The following is a 14,330-nucleotide window of genomic DNA, read 5'->3' as shown; positions in this document are numbered from 1 at the left end:
TTAAAGTTCAGAGAGTAGTCAACAGAGAGCAAGGTTAACACTGGTAAACAGCAGCAAGAGGGAGTAAACATACCAGATACAAGTAGGGTTGCCACCTTTGTCTGACAAAAAAACAGGACACTGTCATACTGACAGCTGCCCACGAATATACGGTTGACGTAACAGAATCAGAGACGGCTTTGAGAAGTAGGGTTTTTTAAAGCTATGAATATTTTAAATACATTAATTATGAGAAGGAACTGCTGCTTACCTGCTTGTATAAGTACTGGTGTGAGCTTTGCTTGTGCTTGCTTTTGCAACCTCTTGGCAAAAAGATTAAGGAGGGAGAGCACACCAGATGGAAAACTAGGTAAGGAGATGCCTATGATGTGTGTTTCAGGCTTATGTATGTTTTCTTGTCTTTACCTTTATCTTTTAAGATTATACACAGTAAATGTCTATAGAGTTGTTTTAAATGTGGCGATGTCGAATCTCATGCGCTCTCCCTTCTGTAGGAGCCGCCTGTAATGATTGTAGAGTGAGTGAGTAGAGAATGGTGCACGTCAGCGAGAAAAAAGACAGATTTAATGAAGGAAGAAAAGTCTAAATAGTCAGTTAAACTAACCTAGTGAAAACCGGGACATTAAATGAGATTTTATTTTTCCGGGACCAAATATTAAAAAGAAGGACAGTCCTGTGAAAACCGGAACAGGTGGCAACCCTAGATACAAGAATCAGTCCAAGGGTCATTTACAGCAAGGCAATATCAGAGGGCAGGCAAAAATCAGCGATGTTAAAAAGAACACAAATTCTAAAACAAAAGGGCTAACACAGTCAATGGAGAAATGCTTTGCAGAGTGGAAAATCCAACAGTACTCGGCAAGGAGTATGTGAATTAAGGGATTATGCAATTCACAATGTAATCATATGTAATATATACTGTAAAGCTTTATTGTTAAATACACATTATTTACGTGTTAGGAATTTCTTTGAAATACAGAGCATTCCATTTCTACTTTGCCATTTCTCAATTCCAATTCAAATTTAAGACTTAAATTAAAATTTAGGAAAATTTAGAATTTAGCTGGCTTATTAGAGTCGGGTTGCTGTGCTGTGGATGGTGTAATTTTTCTTCCAAATTTTGGAGAAAGTGGAATAAAATTAGAAACAATAGTTTTAAAAAAATAAAACAATATCTGTGACCAGTTACCTGCAAAAGTTGTTATAAGCTGGGTTTTCCAGTAGGGTTCTGAACAACTACCCCTAAGTCATAAGAAGACATTTCATAGAGATGCATAAAGCTGGAAAATAAGTTCTAACTAAATACCTGGGTGTGTCTCAAACCATAATCAAACTAATTGTTGACGCATGGAGAAAACACAGGGCTGTTTCTACTCTCCCTAGAGTGGTACATTAAACAGTTCTGTAAACATTAATTACAAAAAGCTAAATTTATCAAGTAGGTTTTCAGTCTAGATTTAAAGATTAAGGTTGTGTCTGATTTCCAAACATTTTCAGGAAGGTTATTCTATAGTTGGTGGCAGAGTTTGACTGTTCCATTTCTTTTATAGCGATGGCGTACTGAGAAAAAAATGCTGGTACTCGAAAATGGTGCATACTGGCCTACTTCAATCAGTGGACATTAGATGATGCGAGAATTAAATGAACTGTAGAATGCCTGAAAAAGATCATTTGTGTTAAAAAAAAAGCTGTTGGGCGTTCACTCTGAGGATGTCATGTCCAGTTTATGGCAAATAAAAGACATGAGTTCCAGGTAAATGTCTAATGAAACATAACACAAAGCCTGAACACTATGAGTAAAAGTATTTTAGTAGAAATAAAGCCGTTTTCTAAGAAATATACTCCAAATAATTGTAAAGTACACAGGATTTAAATATTTAAAGTTGTAATTTAATTGGTGTACATAAGCGTATGTCACAAACAAATTCTGCATATCCAAATATTAACTCTTGGGTAGGGACCTGGGCGCTGAGCAGCGTAGAACAGAGTGCTGTGTGTGTTTATGGATGGAGATAATGGTAGGATCTCCACTCCTCCTCTGGAGAGGATGCACCTGGAAACATCACAAAAGAGCACATCCAGCACATTGTCTTCACCCATTCACCAGCACTGAACCTCCGTACACAGAAAACACACAGCTAAACCGTTCCACCATTACAACAGTGCTTTTACTGTTACTCTCCTACACCTAAACATTATATAAGATGCACCAAAGTAACGTGGACTTAACAGGTGATGAACCGCTGCTTCCAGCCTGCCTGATCCATATGCACATACTCACATCAAAAACAATCAGCCTCGCCTGTTTGTTATTCAGATGAGGTGCTAATACAAGAGGGCTTGTTAAAACATCAAGGCGCTGGAAGGAAACGCAACAAAACCCATTTGATAACAGTAAAGGGGGCCGAGCGGGGTGTGCCGGGGCTGTGAGTGAAGGGCTTGGCCACTCATCTGCTTCTGAAACCACAGAGAGAGAGAGAAACATGCAACTCAGCTAAAGAAAGAGTATAAACAACATTTACAAACAAGTATTTACCATATTTAACCCAACACTTCTATAATTCATTAATATGTTACTAATATCATTAAAATACAGCCCCCTTCAAAAGTATTGGAACAGGGAGGGTTATCCTTTATTTTTTCTGCTGTAGACTGAAAACATTTGAATTGGACATTAAAAGATTTTACTTTTACTTTTACCATCTACTTTTACTTCCTGGTGTTTACATCTGAATCTGATAGACTGTTTAAAAGTCTTAACCCACCCATTTTTCTTGTGAGCAAAAGAACCGTATTTTTCACCTTATAGGGTGCACTTAAAATCCTGTAATTTTCCCAAAAATCGTGGCGAGTAAGTCTTATAATCCAGTTTTAGTTTAGTTCTCCAGCACGGAGACTGGAGCAGCATTAGCATTAGCCGCTAACTGTGCTAAGTGCTAGCTCTTTTGCCATTCAGAGGTGAGTATATCGATCTGTAGCCTGCATGTTTACAGTATTACAAAAGCTACGTGGGACAAACTGCTAGATAATATCACCCTGGCTTACCAGAACACTCAGGGTTCCTCAGTGTAGTGCTGTTGAGCAGCATTAGCCGCTAACCGCAGCTAGCCTCAGTGAAAATCTGCAAATCTAAGCTTACTGTTAATAAACGGAAGCACTTTACTCACCCAAATAAATTGTTTTCAGGAGAGAAATCTGTGTAGATTAACATCCAGAGTGTGTTTGTTTACAGTTTTGTTTACTTACCTTAGCTTAGCTTTACAGGTCTTACCACCCAGGGGCAAGACCTGCTGAATTAGAATGAAAACACCACGGTTCCTTACTAGTGTCGCATAATACACCTTATAATTAGGAGGGCCTTATGAATAAAAAATAGACCAGAAAACAGATATTTACTGATAGTGTGCCTTATAATACAGTGCACCTTATAGTGCTAAAAATGCAGTAATGGAACAGATAAACTTTACTTTCACTAAATTAAAGTGAATAAAATTCATCTTCTGTGATGAATTTTTTTCAGGCAGTGGGTTTTGGGTCATGATGAAGGATCTTCTGATCACTTCAGTTTTTTACCTTTCTTTAAATTCATATACAAAATGTTTCCGAAGACTTCTGAATTCATTGTACATCAATGGGGACTAATGAAGCCATCCCTATTAACAGTAGATTGTGATACCTTCACTCCTGCCCTCTGGAGGCTGGAGCTGATGACACTTACAGTTGTTCCTTTACAGAGCTCACAATGTTTCTGTTTCAACTGCTGTGGTTTTCCTTGGTCTACATGTTTATCACCTGTTATTTAGTACACCAGTGATGACTTTGAACAATATTTGTCCAATGGTTCTGATTGATTATCTATCTTCTCTCAGCTTCACCCATAGATAGCTCTCTGGTTTTAATGTTGGATACTTCTCTAACTATAAATACACAGTCTGCACACATAAACCCCAAATCTGAATCTGAGCACTATTTATTGTTTGAATAATTAATGTATCATTATCATTATAGACAAATGTCATTTTTGCCTTTTCTTCCATGTTAAACTGCACAGAAATACACTCAAAGTCCAGAACACAGGACATTCTTCCAGTATTTTCTTTACTGCTCTACATAAAAAAAAAAGACCAATAAGCAGAAAGAACATTCCCCTAGTGGTTGAGTGTCAGTTTTGGTGAAACTTAACCTGATATATTGCCCAGACAAATACAGACTACAGCTGTGAACAAATGTCATATCTGCTGTTGCTCCATGTTAACCTGCACAGAAATACTTACTATTCAAGAACATAGGACTTGCTGTATTTATTTCTTGCACCCTCCTCTGACATTTTTGATCAATCTTTGATCAACGCTAAAAAATACAAATTAACTGAAAAAAAAAACTGACTTAAACCCGAAGAATAATACATATAGGTGTTGGTAAATTTACCAAAACAGTTATTATTCCTTAGTCTAGACACTAACAGTCTACATGGGTTAAATGACGTGCAAAGGTTTGGGCTGTAGATGAACCGGACCCAAAAGCATCTTAGCATTAGGAACGTCTTAACTTGGAGAGAGAGAGAGAGTGCTCAGTATGAAGCTCACTCGACCATCTAAGAATCATCTTTGTGCTAAGAAGCTTTTGGGAAATCAAGGCCAACACAGCTAGCTGGTGGATTAGCAAGCTTGTTATGTTAATATTAGTGTGAGTCTGAGTGAACAATTTCAATCTTATTGTATGAATTTTACCAATTATGGATAAATAATAAAAACAGGGTGTTTCACAAGAAAGGTCCTAAGGTCATTTAAAAAAAGCATTTCAATTGTTTAAATAATCAGAATTACTTGCTTTTACATACTGGTTTAACGTAGTCAATAAAATACACTCAATTAAATTTCCCTGTCATCCACAGAGAGTTGTGTTGTAGGTTTAGTGGGCCGAAGGATTCAAAAGCTTGGGAAGCCCTGATCGAGACCATGTGCAAAGACCAAAGCTTTGCATAGTAAGGATTTATTGTGCCTTAACAGATATGACTAACAGAACAGCTAAATCAGGTGTTCAGAAGATGATGTCTGACTTTAATCATGTACGTCAATTTAAAAGGTGATGAAGATTCAGTAGCCAGAAAACACAGAAAAGCAGAGATATTTTAAGCTGTAGACGCAATAAACACATGAAAACTCATTATAAGTCTTTAAAAATGTTTTACTCAAGAAAAAAAAAAAACATGTAAACAGTAGAAATTTGCCAATCATGCATACAAATTGAATACATTGGGAGAAGGGTCATGTTTCTAACATGGTTCAAAATGTGTCAGACTAAAATAAAACTAACACAGAGTTAACAATAAAAACAAATAAAAGCTACAGCCTTATCCTTTTCCATCGATTTGGTAAAACAGCCTAGGAAATTTAAATAGCATAATTGTGTCTAATTTCTGTTAGGGCAAACGAAAACCGCCTACATGTGAATGTCGTCAAAAAAAAAAAAAAAAAAAAAAAAAAAAAGCTCAACTACATATAAAAAGAGATGATAAAAGAAACAATGAAACAACGACACCGATCTTAGTCCAAAGGCTGAGCCTAGCTATACGTCAAGTTAAAACACAGGACATGAGTTGAAGGACCAAAACAATCAAATAATAAAAACATTGATGTCTACTGTGGCCGTTGTACACCAGAGGCCACAGACTTAAAAGTTCCTATTGGTTGATGATACAGAAACATGGTCCATGAATTTAGCTACCTCTCTGTGTGCGGACAGTTCTTCCCTGCCTTCAGCAGAACTGTAAAGAGAAAGAACAGGAAGTACAGGGATTAATTTAACATGAATTGGTTTTGCTGACCATCTAAACAAAGAAAGAGAGAAAGAAAAAGAAAATCTCACCTTCCACCTATTGCCGCATTCATTACAGAAGACAAACGTGGTCATCGGCTCATCAGCACTTCGAGTCTGAACCTGAGAGAAATAGAAACATGTACAAAGAATTTAATACAAGAACGCTGACTATAGTTTCATAGGTATAATATTTTACACTTCTACTCAGGTGATAAAACTCTTGTATCCGGACTGCAATTTAAAAAAAAACAGGAGGACCATTTTTTTTTTGCCTTTCTCGGTCACGACATCACGTTCAGTAGCTTTGGTCCCCTGCTGTTTTTACGGTTAAAAACCAATGTCACCCGCTCCGAACCCACAAAGTGTAATTACGGTGCGTGGCAGTGGAGAAATAGCAATTTTCTTAAATGTGAGGTGACGAAACGGGACACACTGATCAACTGCACATTTCAGTCCTGTTCAACAGCACATATGAATAAAAATCAATGCATTTAAATACTTTTTTTTAGAATCTCCTTTTGATATAACACGTTTCAAAATGATTAATTACTTTTCTACAAGAGAATAAATAAAGAAAAACAAACAACATATAGATACGTCATACTACATTGTCCTAAAAGTGGCTTCACTCTAAAGATAAAGATGCACTTGCTGTTTGGCCATGTGTTCATTTACATAACCCGCTCCATTATGAACGTAACTGTCCACATACTTGCCTATAAGCTATGCATGTAACTGGAGGCTTCCACTAGAGGGCAGATCAGAACACTAACCACACAATGTAAACATGGTGACACTGCTGAATATTAGCCATTGGTCTGTGTGTGAGCCCCCAAAAAAGATGCTGAGACAATAGTGAGAATGTGCATGATCTGGACTATATGATTTAAAATGAAAATGAAGCTGTTATTCTTTGCTCTGATTGGCTGGTTTACAGTAAAGAACCATGATGACCAATAGCTTAGTAGAATTTCAGCACTGTAATGCATACAGTACTACATTTTCATTAATACTTGTATTATACTTCTCTACATTTTTCATTAATATTAAAGTCTGAAAAACCAATATGCAGTTATGAAGTAGCTCTGTATAAACATTACACTGATCAGCCATAACATTATAAACAGCTTCTTGCTTCTGCTTTCCTTGCAGATGGATTTAATATTACCCTAATATTATTAATCCTGTAATGTTGTATTTATCATTTCATTAATAGGAAAAACTATGCTTTTTTGAGTAAATAGTAATAGTGTCAAAGAACCTATTAAATAGCGGAATCACTGTGGATCATTACAGATACTTTACTTTAAAAATACCAAGTATTCAAGCAACAAGGAAAAAGAAATTCTGTATAGAAGAAAATGATACTGTTCTTTTATAATTGCATCCCAGACCTTAGGATCGTAATTGAATCAAATCGAATCGTAAGGTGCCTAGAGCTTCCCACCCCTACCTTCTAGTGTACATTTAAGATGCCACTTTCAAACATGTTTATTTTGTTAACACACACAAAAAAATACTAGCTGGGAATTGATATGAATGTCTATGGCTTGGCTGCAGACGTACCTGTGTGTAGGTGCATCTATTCTTTTTGCATTTCCCACAGGTAAACAGGTCAGTCACGGTGCCTCCAGTCTTGGCCATTTGGTGGTCCCTGATAGCCTCTTTGGTCAGATTCTTCCTCATCTCCTTCAGTTCATCGCTGGCCATTTCCTAGAAAAATGCACACCTTGTCAATAGAGCTAACAGTTTTAAAGCCACAAGAAAGAGCATGGGGTTTTAAGTCAACAAAACATACCGTATGAAATATTAGTCTGTGAAACAAAAGGCCACACTCACCTCTGCTGTCATTTTGGCTATGCGGGTTGGAGGCACGTTGCCACATAGTACATTCCTCCTAAGGTTGGGGTTCTTGGCATCCTTAAGATTTGCGATTCGGCTTCTTATACGGTTCTTGTATTTCATGTCGGTGTTTTTGAACTCCATGAAGACACGTGTTTTTAGGTCAAGGGGTTAATCGAAAGATCCCAAAAATTAAAAATAATAAAAAAAGATCAAAAGAAAGATTTCTGACTTCAAATCTTTTTGCTGTGTCACTTAGATGATTTAGGCATTTAAACTATCACACAAACTATTTATAGACAGCAAACACATACTAAACTAGAAACTGATTAAATCAGGATACCAGACTATAAGGAATAAGATGTGAAAGACTACTATAATAAGACAAAACTATTCGTACAAGAACTGCTCATGAAAAGGATATATTCCTCAATCTGTGCACCAAGTTCATCACAGTCAGCCCCAATTGTGATGTGATCATCTAGCCAGGAAGAAAAGATACAGAGAAACATTATTTCACATGAACTCCGATTAATGACCAACAGTTAAAACCTACAAGAATAGTTAAAGGAGCCACAAAATGCATAACTTCAGTATCTCATAATATCGTTTTATGTAAAAAAAAAAAAAATAAATAAATAAATATATATATATATATATATATATATATATATATATATATATATATATATATATATATATATATATATATATATATATATATATATATGTACAATGAATATGACTTTAGTTTAGAATTAAGTAAAATCATGAAATAAAAAAATTACACATTAAGTATGAAATATATGTGCACATAACATTTGCACACTAGGTTAGTGAGCAAAATACTAATCAATAAAGCAAAAAACACGTAATATTTCAACACTGCCAACCTTCTTATTTATTTGGAAACAATGTAAAAATTGTTTTCTGCAGTAATATGGGTCAGCATAACCTGCCTCCAGTCTGAAGAGCACTAGTCAGCATCTCTCTGCACTTCAGGCGCACCGAGTCAGACGTGCCCGGGGCTCGAGGGAACGTGGAAATCAGTGTGTTGGGCGTCACGTCAGCAACCTCACTCTTACTGCTGGAATTACTGCTGGAGCTGAAAACACGAAAAAAGAAGAGGCAAGATACAGAGGGTGATTATTGTACATACAGTATGTATTTTTACAATCACTGTAATCTCTATATAGTGAAAATAAAGGAAAATTCACTGCTCTAATTTTTCATGTTACATCCACAGAGCCACTAATGATCTGAATTGCCATTGCAAAAATCTCATTACAAATAAGTAAAAAAAAAAAAAATAAAAAAAAAGAATTAACTCTTTGCTTTGTGACAGAGATTTCAGGAGGACTTACAGTAGTTCAGAATGTTTGTGGGTGAAAGCACAACGGTTAGTGGTACATTTTTCTTTTTTTTTGCAAAACTGTATTTTTCTTAATTAAATTTCTGTATACCTCTCCTCTCTGGGCTCAGGGCTGTCCTCGGATGGTGACGCAACAGGCGCTGCAGGCTCTTTCTTCTTTTCCTCTGTGCTTTTGTCTCCACCAGAAGGCTCATCTTTATAAAAAGTGATGTTTATATTACACACTAAATACACTTCACACATGGTTTAGGTATAGGGCTCGGTATTGGCAAAAAAATTATAACACAATACAGATAATACACCCTCTCTCTCTGAAATATTTTATGGGAACACTTTACTTGGATGGTCCATTTGATGGCCTCTTTGATGCTCAACTGACATTCAACTACATCTCTATTAAATGAACTAAAAGGTAATAGTAAATGATTCTCTATTGAATATAACTATACATTCAACTTTAACCCAAAAGCTTAAAGGGATAGTTCGGTATTTTTGACATGAGTCTGTATGGCATCATCATAACCAGTGTCGTGCATCCACACTGACTTACCCCCCACAGCGTCCTGTGAGCCGAGTTCTTGTCCAGTTTAGGTCAAAGCGAAAGTAGTCCGGCATGTTTGCTGGGGTCAGGAAAATAACTCCTTTTTCTTCCCAAAGCAGTACGTGTTCAAAAGAGTGATTTATTTACATCACAAAAAACTAACCCTGCAAAAGTCACACCTCGTAAATCACTTGGGTCCTACTTTCTCATCAACAAGCGAGAAGTAAACAAAGCGACCCAAACACGTAGGCTAGCTGTCAGGTTGCAGCGCTGCGCGCATTGATATGGCACGAGAGAAAGTAGGACCCAAGTGATTTACGAGGCGTGACTTTTGCAGGGTTAGTTTTTTGTGATGTAAATAAATCACTCTTTTGAACACGTACTGCTTTGGGAAGAAAAAGGAGTTAATTTCCTGACCCCAGCAAACATGCCGGACTACTTTCGCTTTGACCTAAACTGGACAAGAACTCGGCTCACAGGACGCTGTGGGGGGTAAGTCAGTGTGGATGCACGACACTGGTTATGATGATGCCATACAGACTCATGTCAAAAATACCGAACTATCCCTTTAATATTCTATTATTGGGTTTAGAATTAGATGTCAAGTTTAGGGTTAAGGTTAGGGTAAGGTGTAGGGTTAGACCTTAGGGTTGATTAAGGGTTAAGGTTAGGTGTAGGGTTAGGTTCTATTTTGAATAATTTACATTCAGCATAGGGTTAAGTTTAATTTAATGGAGATTCAATTCAGTGTTAGTTGAATGTCAATTGAGTATCAACAAGGCCGTAAAATGGACCATCCAAGTAAAGTGTTACCTATTTTTTTGCCTTACATCCCTAGCCATTAACATCATCAATTTTGACTAACCCAGGAGCTTCTTCCAGGACTTGATAAGAGACTTGGCCAGTGAGGTCACCTCGTCGTCTGTGCTCTGCTTGCGAATAGCGTTCACAGACATCCCAATCCGGGTGGACTAGAGAACACCAAAGCAGAACAAAAGATCATAATCTGTCCAAAACTAACAATGTGTGTATCAGCATATTTACAAACACTCAGAGTTAGAATACCTGTAACAGCTCCAAGGTCATGGGTATGTTCTTGAGTTCCTTGAGGAGATCCAGCGCCCCTGACTGAATGAAATATAGAAAGAAAAACAGTGGTGTTAATACAAAACAGCACACTGGGGTTATTAAGGAAGCAATAACCTTAACACAATTAGTTCAGCTAATGATCAAGGCCTGTCAGCAACACACTGTGTGAAAAAGAAAATGACTAGGCCTGTCACAATAATAGCAATATCGAATTATCGTACAATAAATGAACAATTTTTGATAATCATGATAGGGTCTATTGTGCTTATTTGTATGTTTGTTCACATATATAAAACAGTAAACAGTGTTTTAGCCAGTCATGCTTCAATAACCGTGACTCTATAAAACACAGTGTGGACATAAGTAGGTGAAGAAATAAGTATATAATTCCCTAGTTAATTATAATAAATTGTTAATTCAATTTTTGCTGTCTTTAAAAAGTGTATAATTTTTCGTTATGTCAGTGGCATTTCATAGTCTTAAAATTACAAAATATCGTGAATCACAATAAAAATGACAGGTGTTTTCAGATTTCTACAGAGTACCTAAGGGAACATGATGTAAAAAAAAAATTTAAAAATAATGTATGGTCACTACTTATTAAGGCGAGGGAACGAGATATTTAAGTCCCGGCTAAATAGCAGTCCTCATGACTTAATTACTAGGGCATCTCAAAAAATAATTTTAAATAATTGAAAAGTTACTTTTTTTCAGTAATTCAGTTCAAAATGTGAAACTTGGGTTTAAAGCCAATAAAAACACAAAAAATGTGTCTCAGACAATTAGAATATTATATAAGACCAACTGGTACTTTTGGCAGGGTGAGCAGTGTGCAAGGTCCTGCTTGTAAATGAAATCTGCATCACTGATCATCAGTAAATTTTGCAATTAATTTAGAAATCAAGGGAGAAGGGTCTGAAAGAAGAGTGGAGAGACACACAGCCCAAGCTGCTTAAGGTCTAGTGTGAAGTTTCTACAATCAGTGATCAGTCAGTGCAGTGTTTTCCCACAAAATCTTACAGCACTTCATGATTCCCTCTGCTGACAACTTTTATGGAGATGCAGATTTCATTTTCCAGCAGGACTTGGCACAAAGCCAACACTGTCAAAAATACCAATTGCTTTTATATAATATTCTCATTTTCTAAGACACTGACTGTTAGGTTCTTAATGGCTGTAAACCCTAATCATTAATAATACAATATATAAACGCTTGAATCACATTAATCTATGTGTAATACATCTATACAATATATATGAGTTTCACGTTTTTGGAATTACTGAACTATCATAATAAAGTAACTTTTCAATGATATTCTATTTTTTATACACTAGTATATCGTTCTCACATCTTAATAAGACGTGGCCACGCATTTGTTTATTTATTCATTCATTCATTCATTCATTTGTTCATTTATTTTTACATGATGTCACCTGTGGGGCTCCGTAGATTTCAGTAGAGCCACAGATGTAAACACAAACTGACTCCAGGAATCTGTTTCTTGATTTACGAAGCATTAAGGCGTTTTAAAACAATGTCTGGCCAAAGCTATGATGCTTTAATCAAGTAAAACAGATAATAAAGGCTGCGTTAGTGTAGTAATACTTCATAACTTTGTATTTTAGCTCGCTGGGTCAGAATAGAGAGAGTGCACCGCAGGGGGAAAGATGGGTTAGCTTTTAGCTTAGCTTACGCCAGTTCTCCCTGTATAAATGAATGCTAAGCTAGCTAGGTTAGCTAACCGCTTTACCATCTGAACTCTGCTGCTTCAGAGCACAAGACCCCAAATACACTTGGAGGAGCTAGGTTAACCTAACTAACATATTTAAATCAAACACTGACCAACAGTGACCACCTCTGCTCTCACACACCTAGCTAGCTTAGCTAAAGCTAACCTAGCTAAGCTAACGCTACCTACCTAGCTATTGTGTGCATGAATTAGGTAACCTAAATACCTAAGCTAAAGCTTTGGCTAGATAACGCAGCAATTCAAACAAGCATCTTGTTTAGCTAAGCTAGCTAGCTTAGCTACATAGCCAGCTAAATAGCTAAACCGGCAGTTTGACCAGCACATATAGCTTCGGTACGAGTGTTAAGTCTGCTGTAGGTTAGGCTAGTTACTACCTAGCCAGCTACTACTGTAAATATACTTTGTGTTAAATTAGCCCAAATCCCCGTTAGCATTAGCATTAGCTCCCTGCCCGAGTGTTGTCCCTTTGGGCTGTTCCATCCCGACACCTTACCCCGTTTTTCTTCTGCGCCATTTTATCCATCTTCTTCGCGATCCTGATGATCTCCTCTTCCTCCTTCTTGCCCATTTTGCTCGGTCGTGTTCGGCTGTGTGGAGGAATGCGCTGGAAAAACGGCCAGACCTCTCCCGCCTTCAGCAGCTCTCAGACCGGCAGCTCGCCCACCGCAAGCGGGCAGGAGGCACAGCAGCGGCGGTAGCGGCAGCAGACGCGGCTAATCGAGCTCAGATCACCCAGAGTCCGTATTTACACGATTTAACCATAACAATCCGAAAAACCCTAAACTCCCAAATTTAAGTAATAAAATAAAAAATAATTTTTTTTTTTTGAAACACTCCATACACTTCTCTCTAATACTGAAGATATATAATCTGTTTATGTAAGCTAAATATGTGTAAAGGACTAAGGAACGTTAATCTATTGTAGAAATGCTCTTCATGTCACACACACTCTTAAATATCCTATATTTACTCAGTATTTAAACTACCTGTAATGTTAAATGCTATTGTTATTCCTCGCGTGAATATATTAATGATAAAATTAGTGAGAACACGAATCTACTAGATGCTTTTAATTCAATCAAAGGGGTTCAGGTTAACTAAAGGTCTTTGGCTTAAATTATGCGACCGCTTGTTAAAATGAACATCGGCTCCATCTAGTGTTCAGTTCAGTGTCTGTAGCTGAAGCTGTAATGTGTTTTATTATTACAGACCTGCCGGGCCGGATACACCAGCTGTGCGCGAGTTCAAACGTACGTAGGTTATTTGTAACGTAAGCGTGTTTACTAATTTCAAATTTACGCATTACTTAATCTAAACAGGTTGCACCACCTGTTTAGATATATATATATATATAATATGAGTTTCACATTTTGAAATGCATTACTGAATATTCTATTTAGTACCCGCCAATATTTTATTAAGATTTAAATGATAGACCAACACAAAGTAGCACATAATTGCGAAGTGGAGCGAAAATGATACATGTTTTTTTTTATCAAATAAAAACCTGAAAAGGGTAACGTGCAAAAGTATTCATTTACTCTGAACCCCCTAAATAAAATCCAGTGCATTCAATTGCCTTCAGCAGTCACTGAATAAGTGAATAGAGTCCAGCTGTGTGTAATTTAGTCTTATTATATATATAAAAAAAACAGTTCTGTATCGGTCGCAGTGTTTTTTTTAGAGAACACTAGTGAACAAACAGCATCATGAAGACCAAGGAACTCACCAGACAGATCAGAGATAAAGTTGTGGAGAAGTTTAAAGCAGGGTAACTTATCAAAACATATCCCAAGATTTAAGCATCTCATGGAGCACTGTTCCATCCACCTTCCAAACATAGAATAAGTATTTTACAACTTTGTCCGTCCACCGAAACTGACAGATCGAGCAAGAAGAGCACTGGTCAGAGAAA

The 14,330-nt window shown here is 36.8% G+C and overlaps 1 protein-coding gene across 1 annotated transcript; it reads right to left on the bottom strand.

Moving 5' to 3' along the window:
• Positions 1-5,166: 5,166 nt before the first annotated feature.
• On the bottom strand, positions 5,167-13,119 carry tcea1 (transcription elongation factor A (SII), 1). The gene is made up of 10 exons (XM_007260182.4): positions 12,909-13,119; positions 10,641-10,703; positions 10,441-10,546; positions 9,126-9,228; positions 8,622-8,767; positions 8,087-8,143; positions 7,660-7,814; positions 7,387-7,533; positions 5,869-5,940; positions 5,167-5,767 (listed from the first exon to the last, which is right to left on the bottom strand). The coding sequence occupies exons 1-10, from the start codon at positions 12,981-12,983 to the stop codon at positions 5,759-5,761; spliced, it is 933 nt and encodes a 310-aa protein (XP_007260244.2). The 5' UTR covers positions 12,984-13,119; the 3' UTR covers positions 5,167-5,758.
• Between the last annotated feature and the right edge of the window lie 1,211 nt (positions 13,120-14,330).

The sequence above is a fragment of the Astyanax mexicanus genome, chromosome 8 (assembly GCF_023375975.1).
Source record: "Astyanax mexicanus isolate ESR-SI-001 chromosome 8, AstMex3_surface, whole genome shotgun sequence".
NCBI classification, from domain to species: domain Eukaryota; kingdom Metazoa; phylum Chordata; class Actinopteri; order Characiformes; family Acestrorhamphidae; genus Astyanax; species Astyanax mexicanus.
Note: the sequence above shows the minus strand (reverse complement) of the source record. Positions and strands in the feature narration are given on the sequence as shown.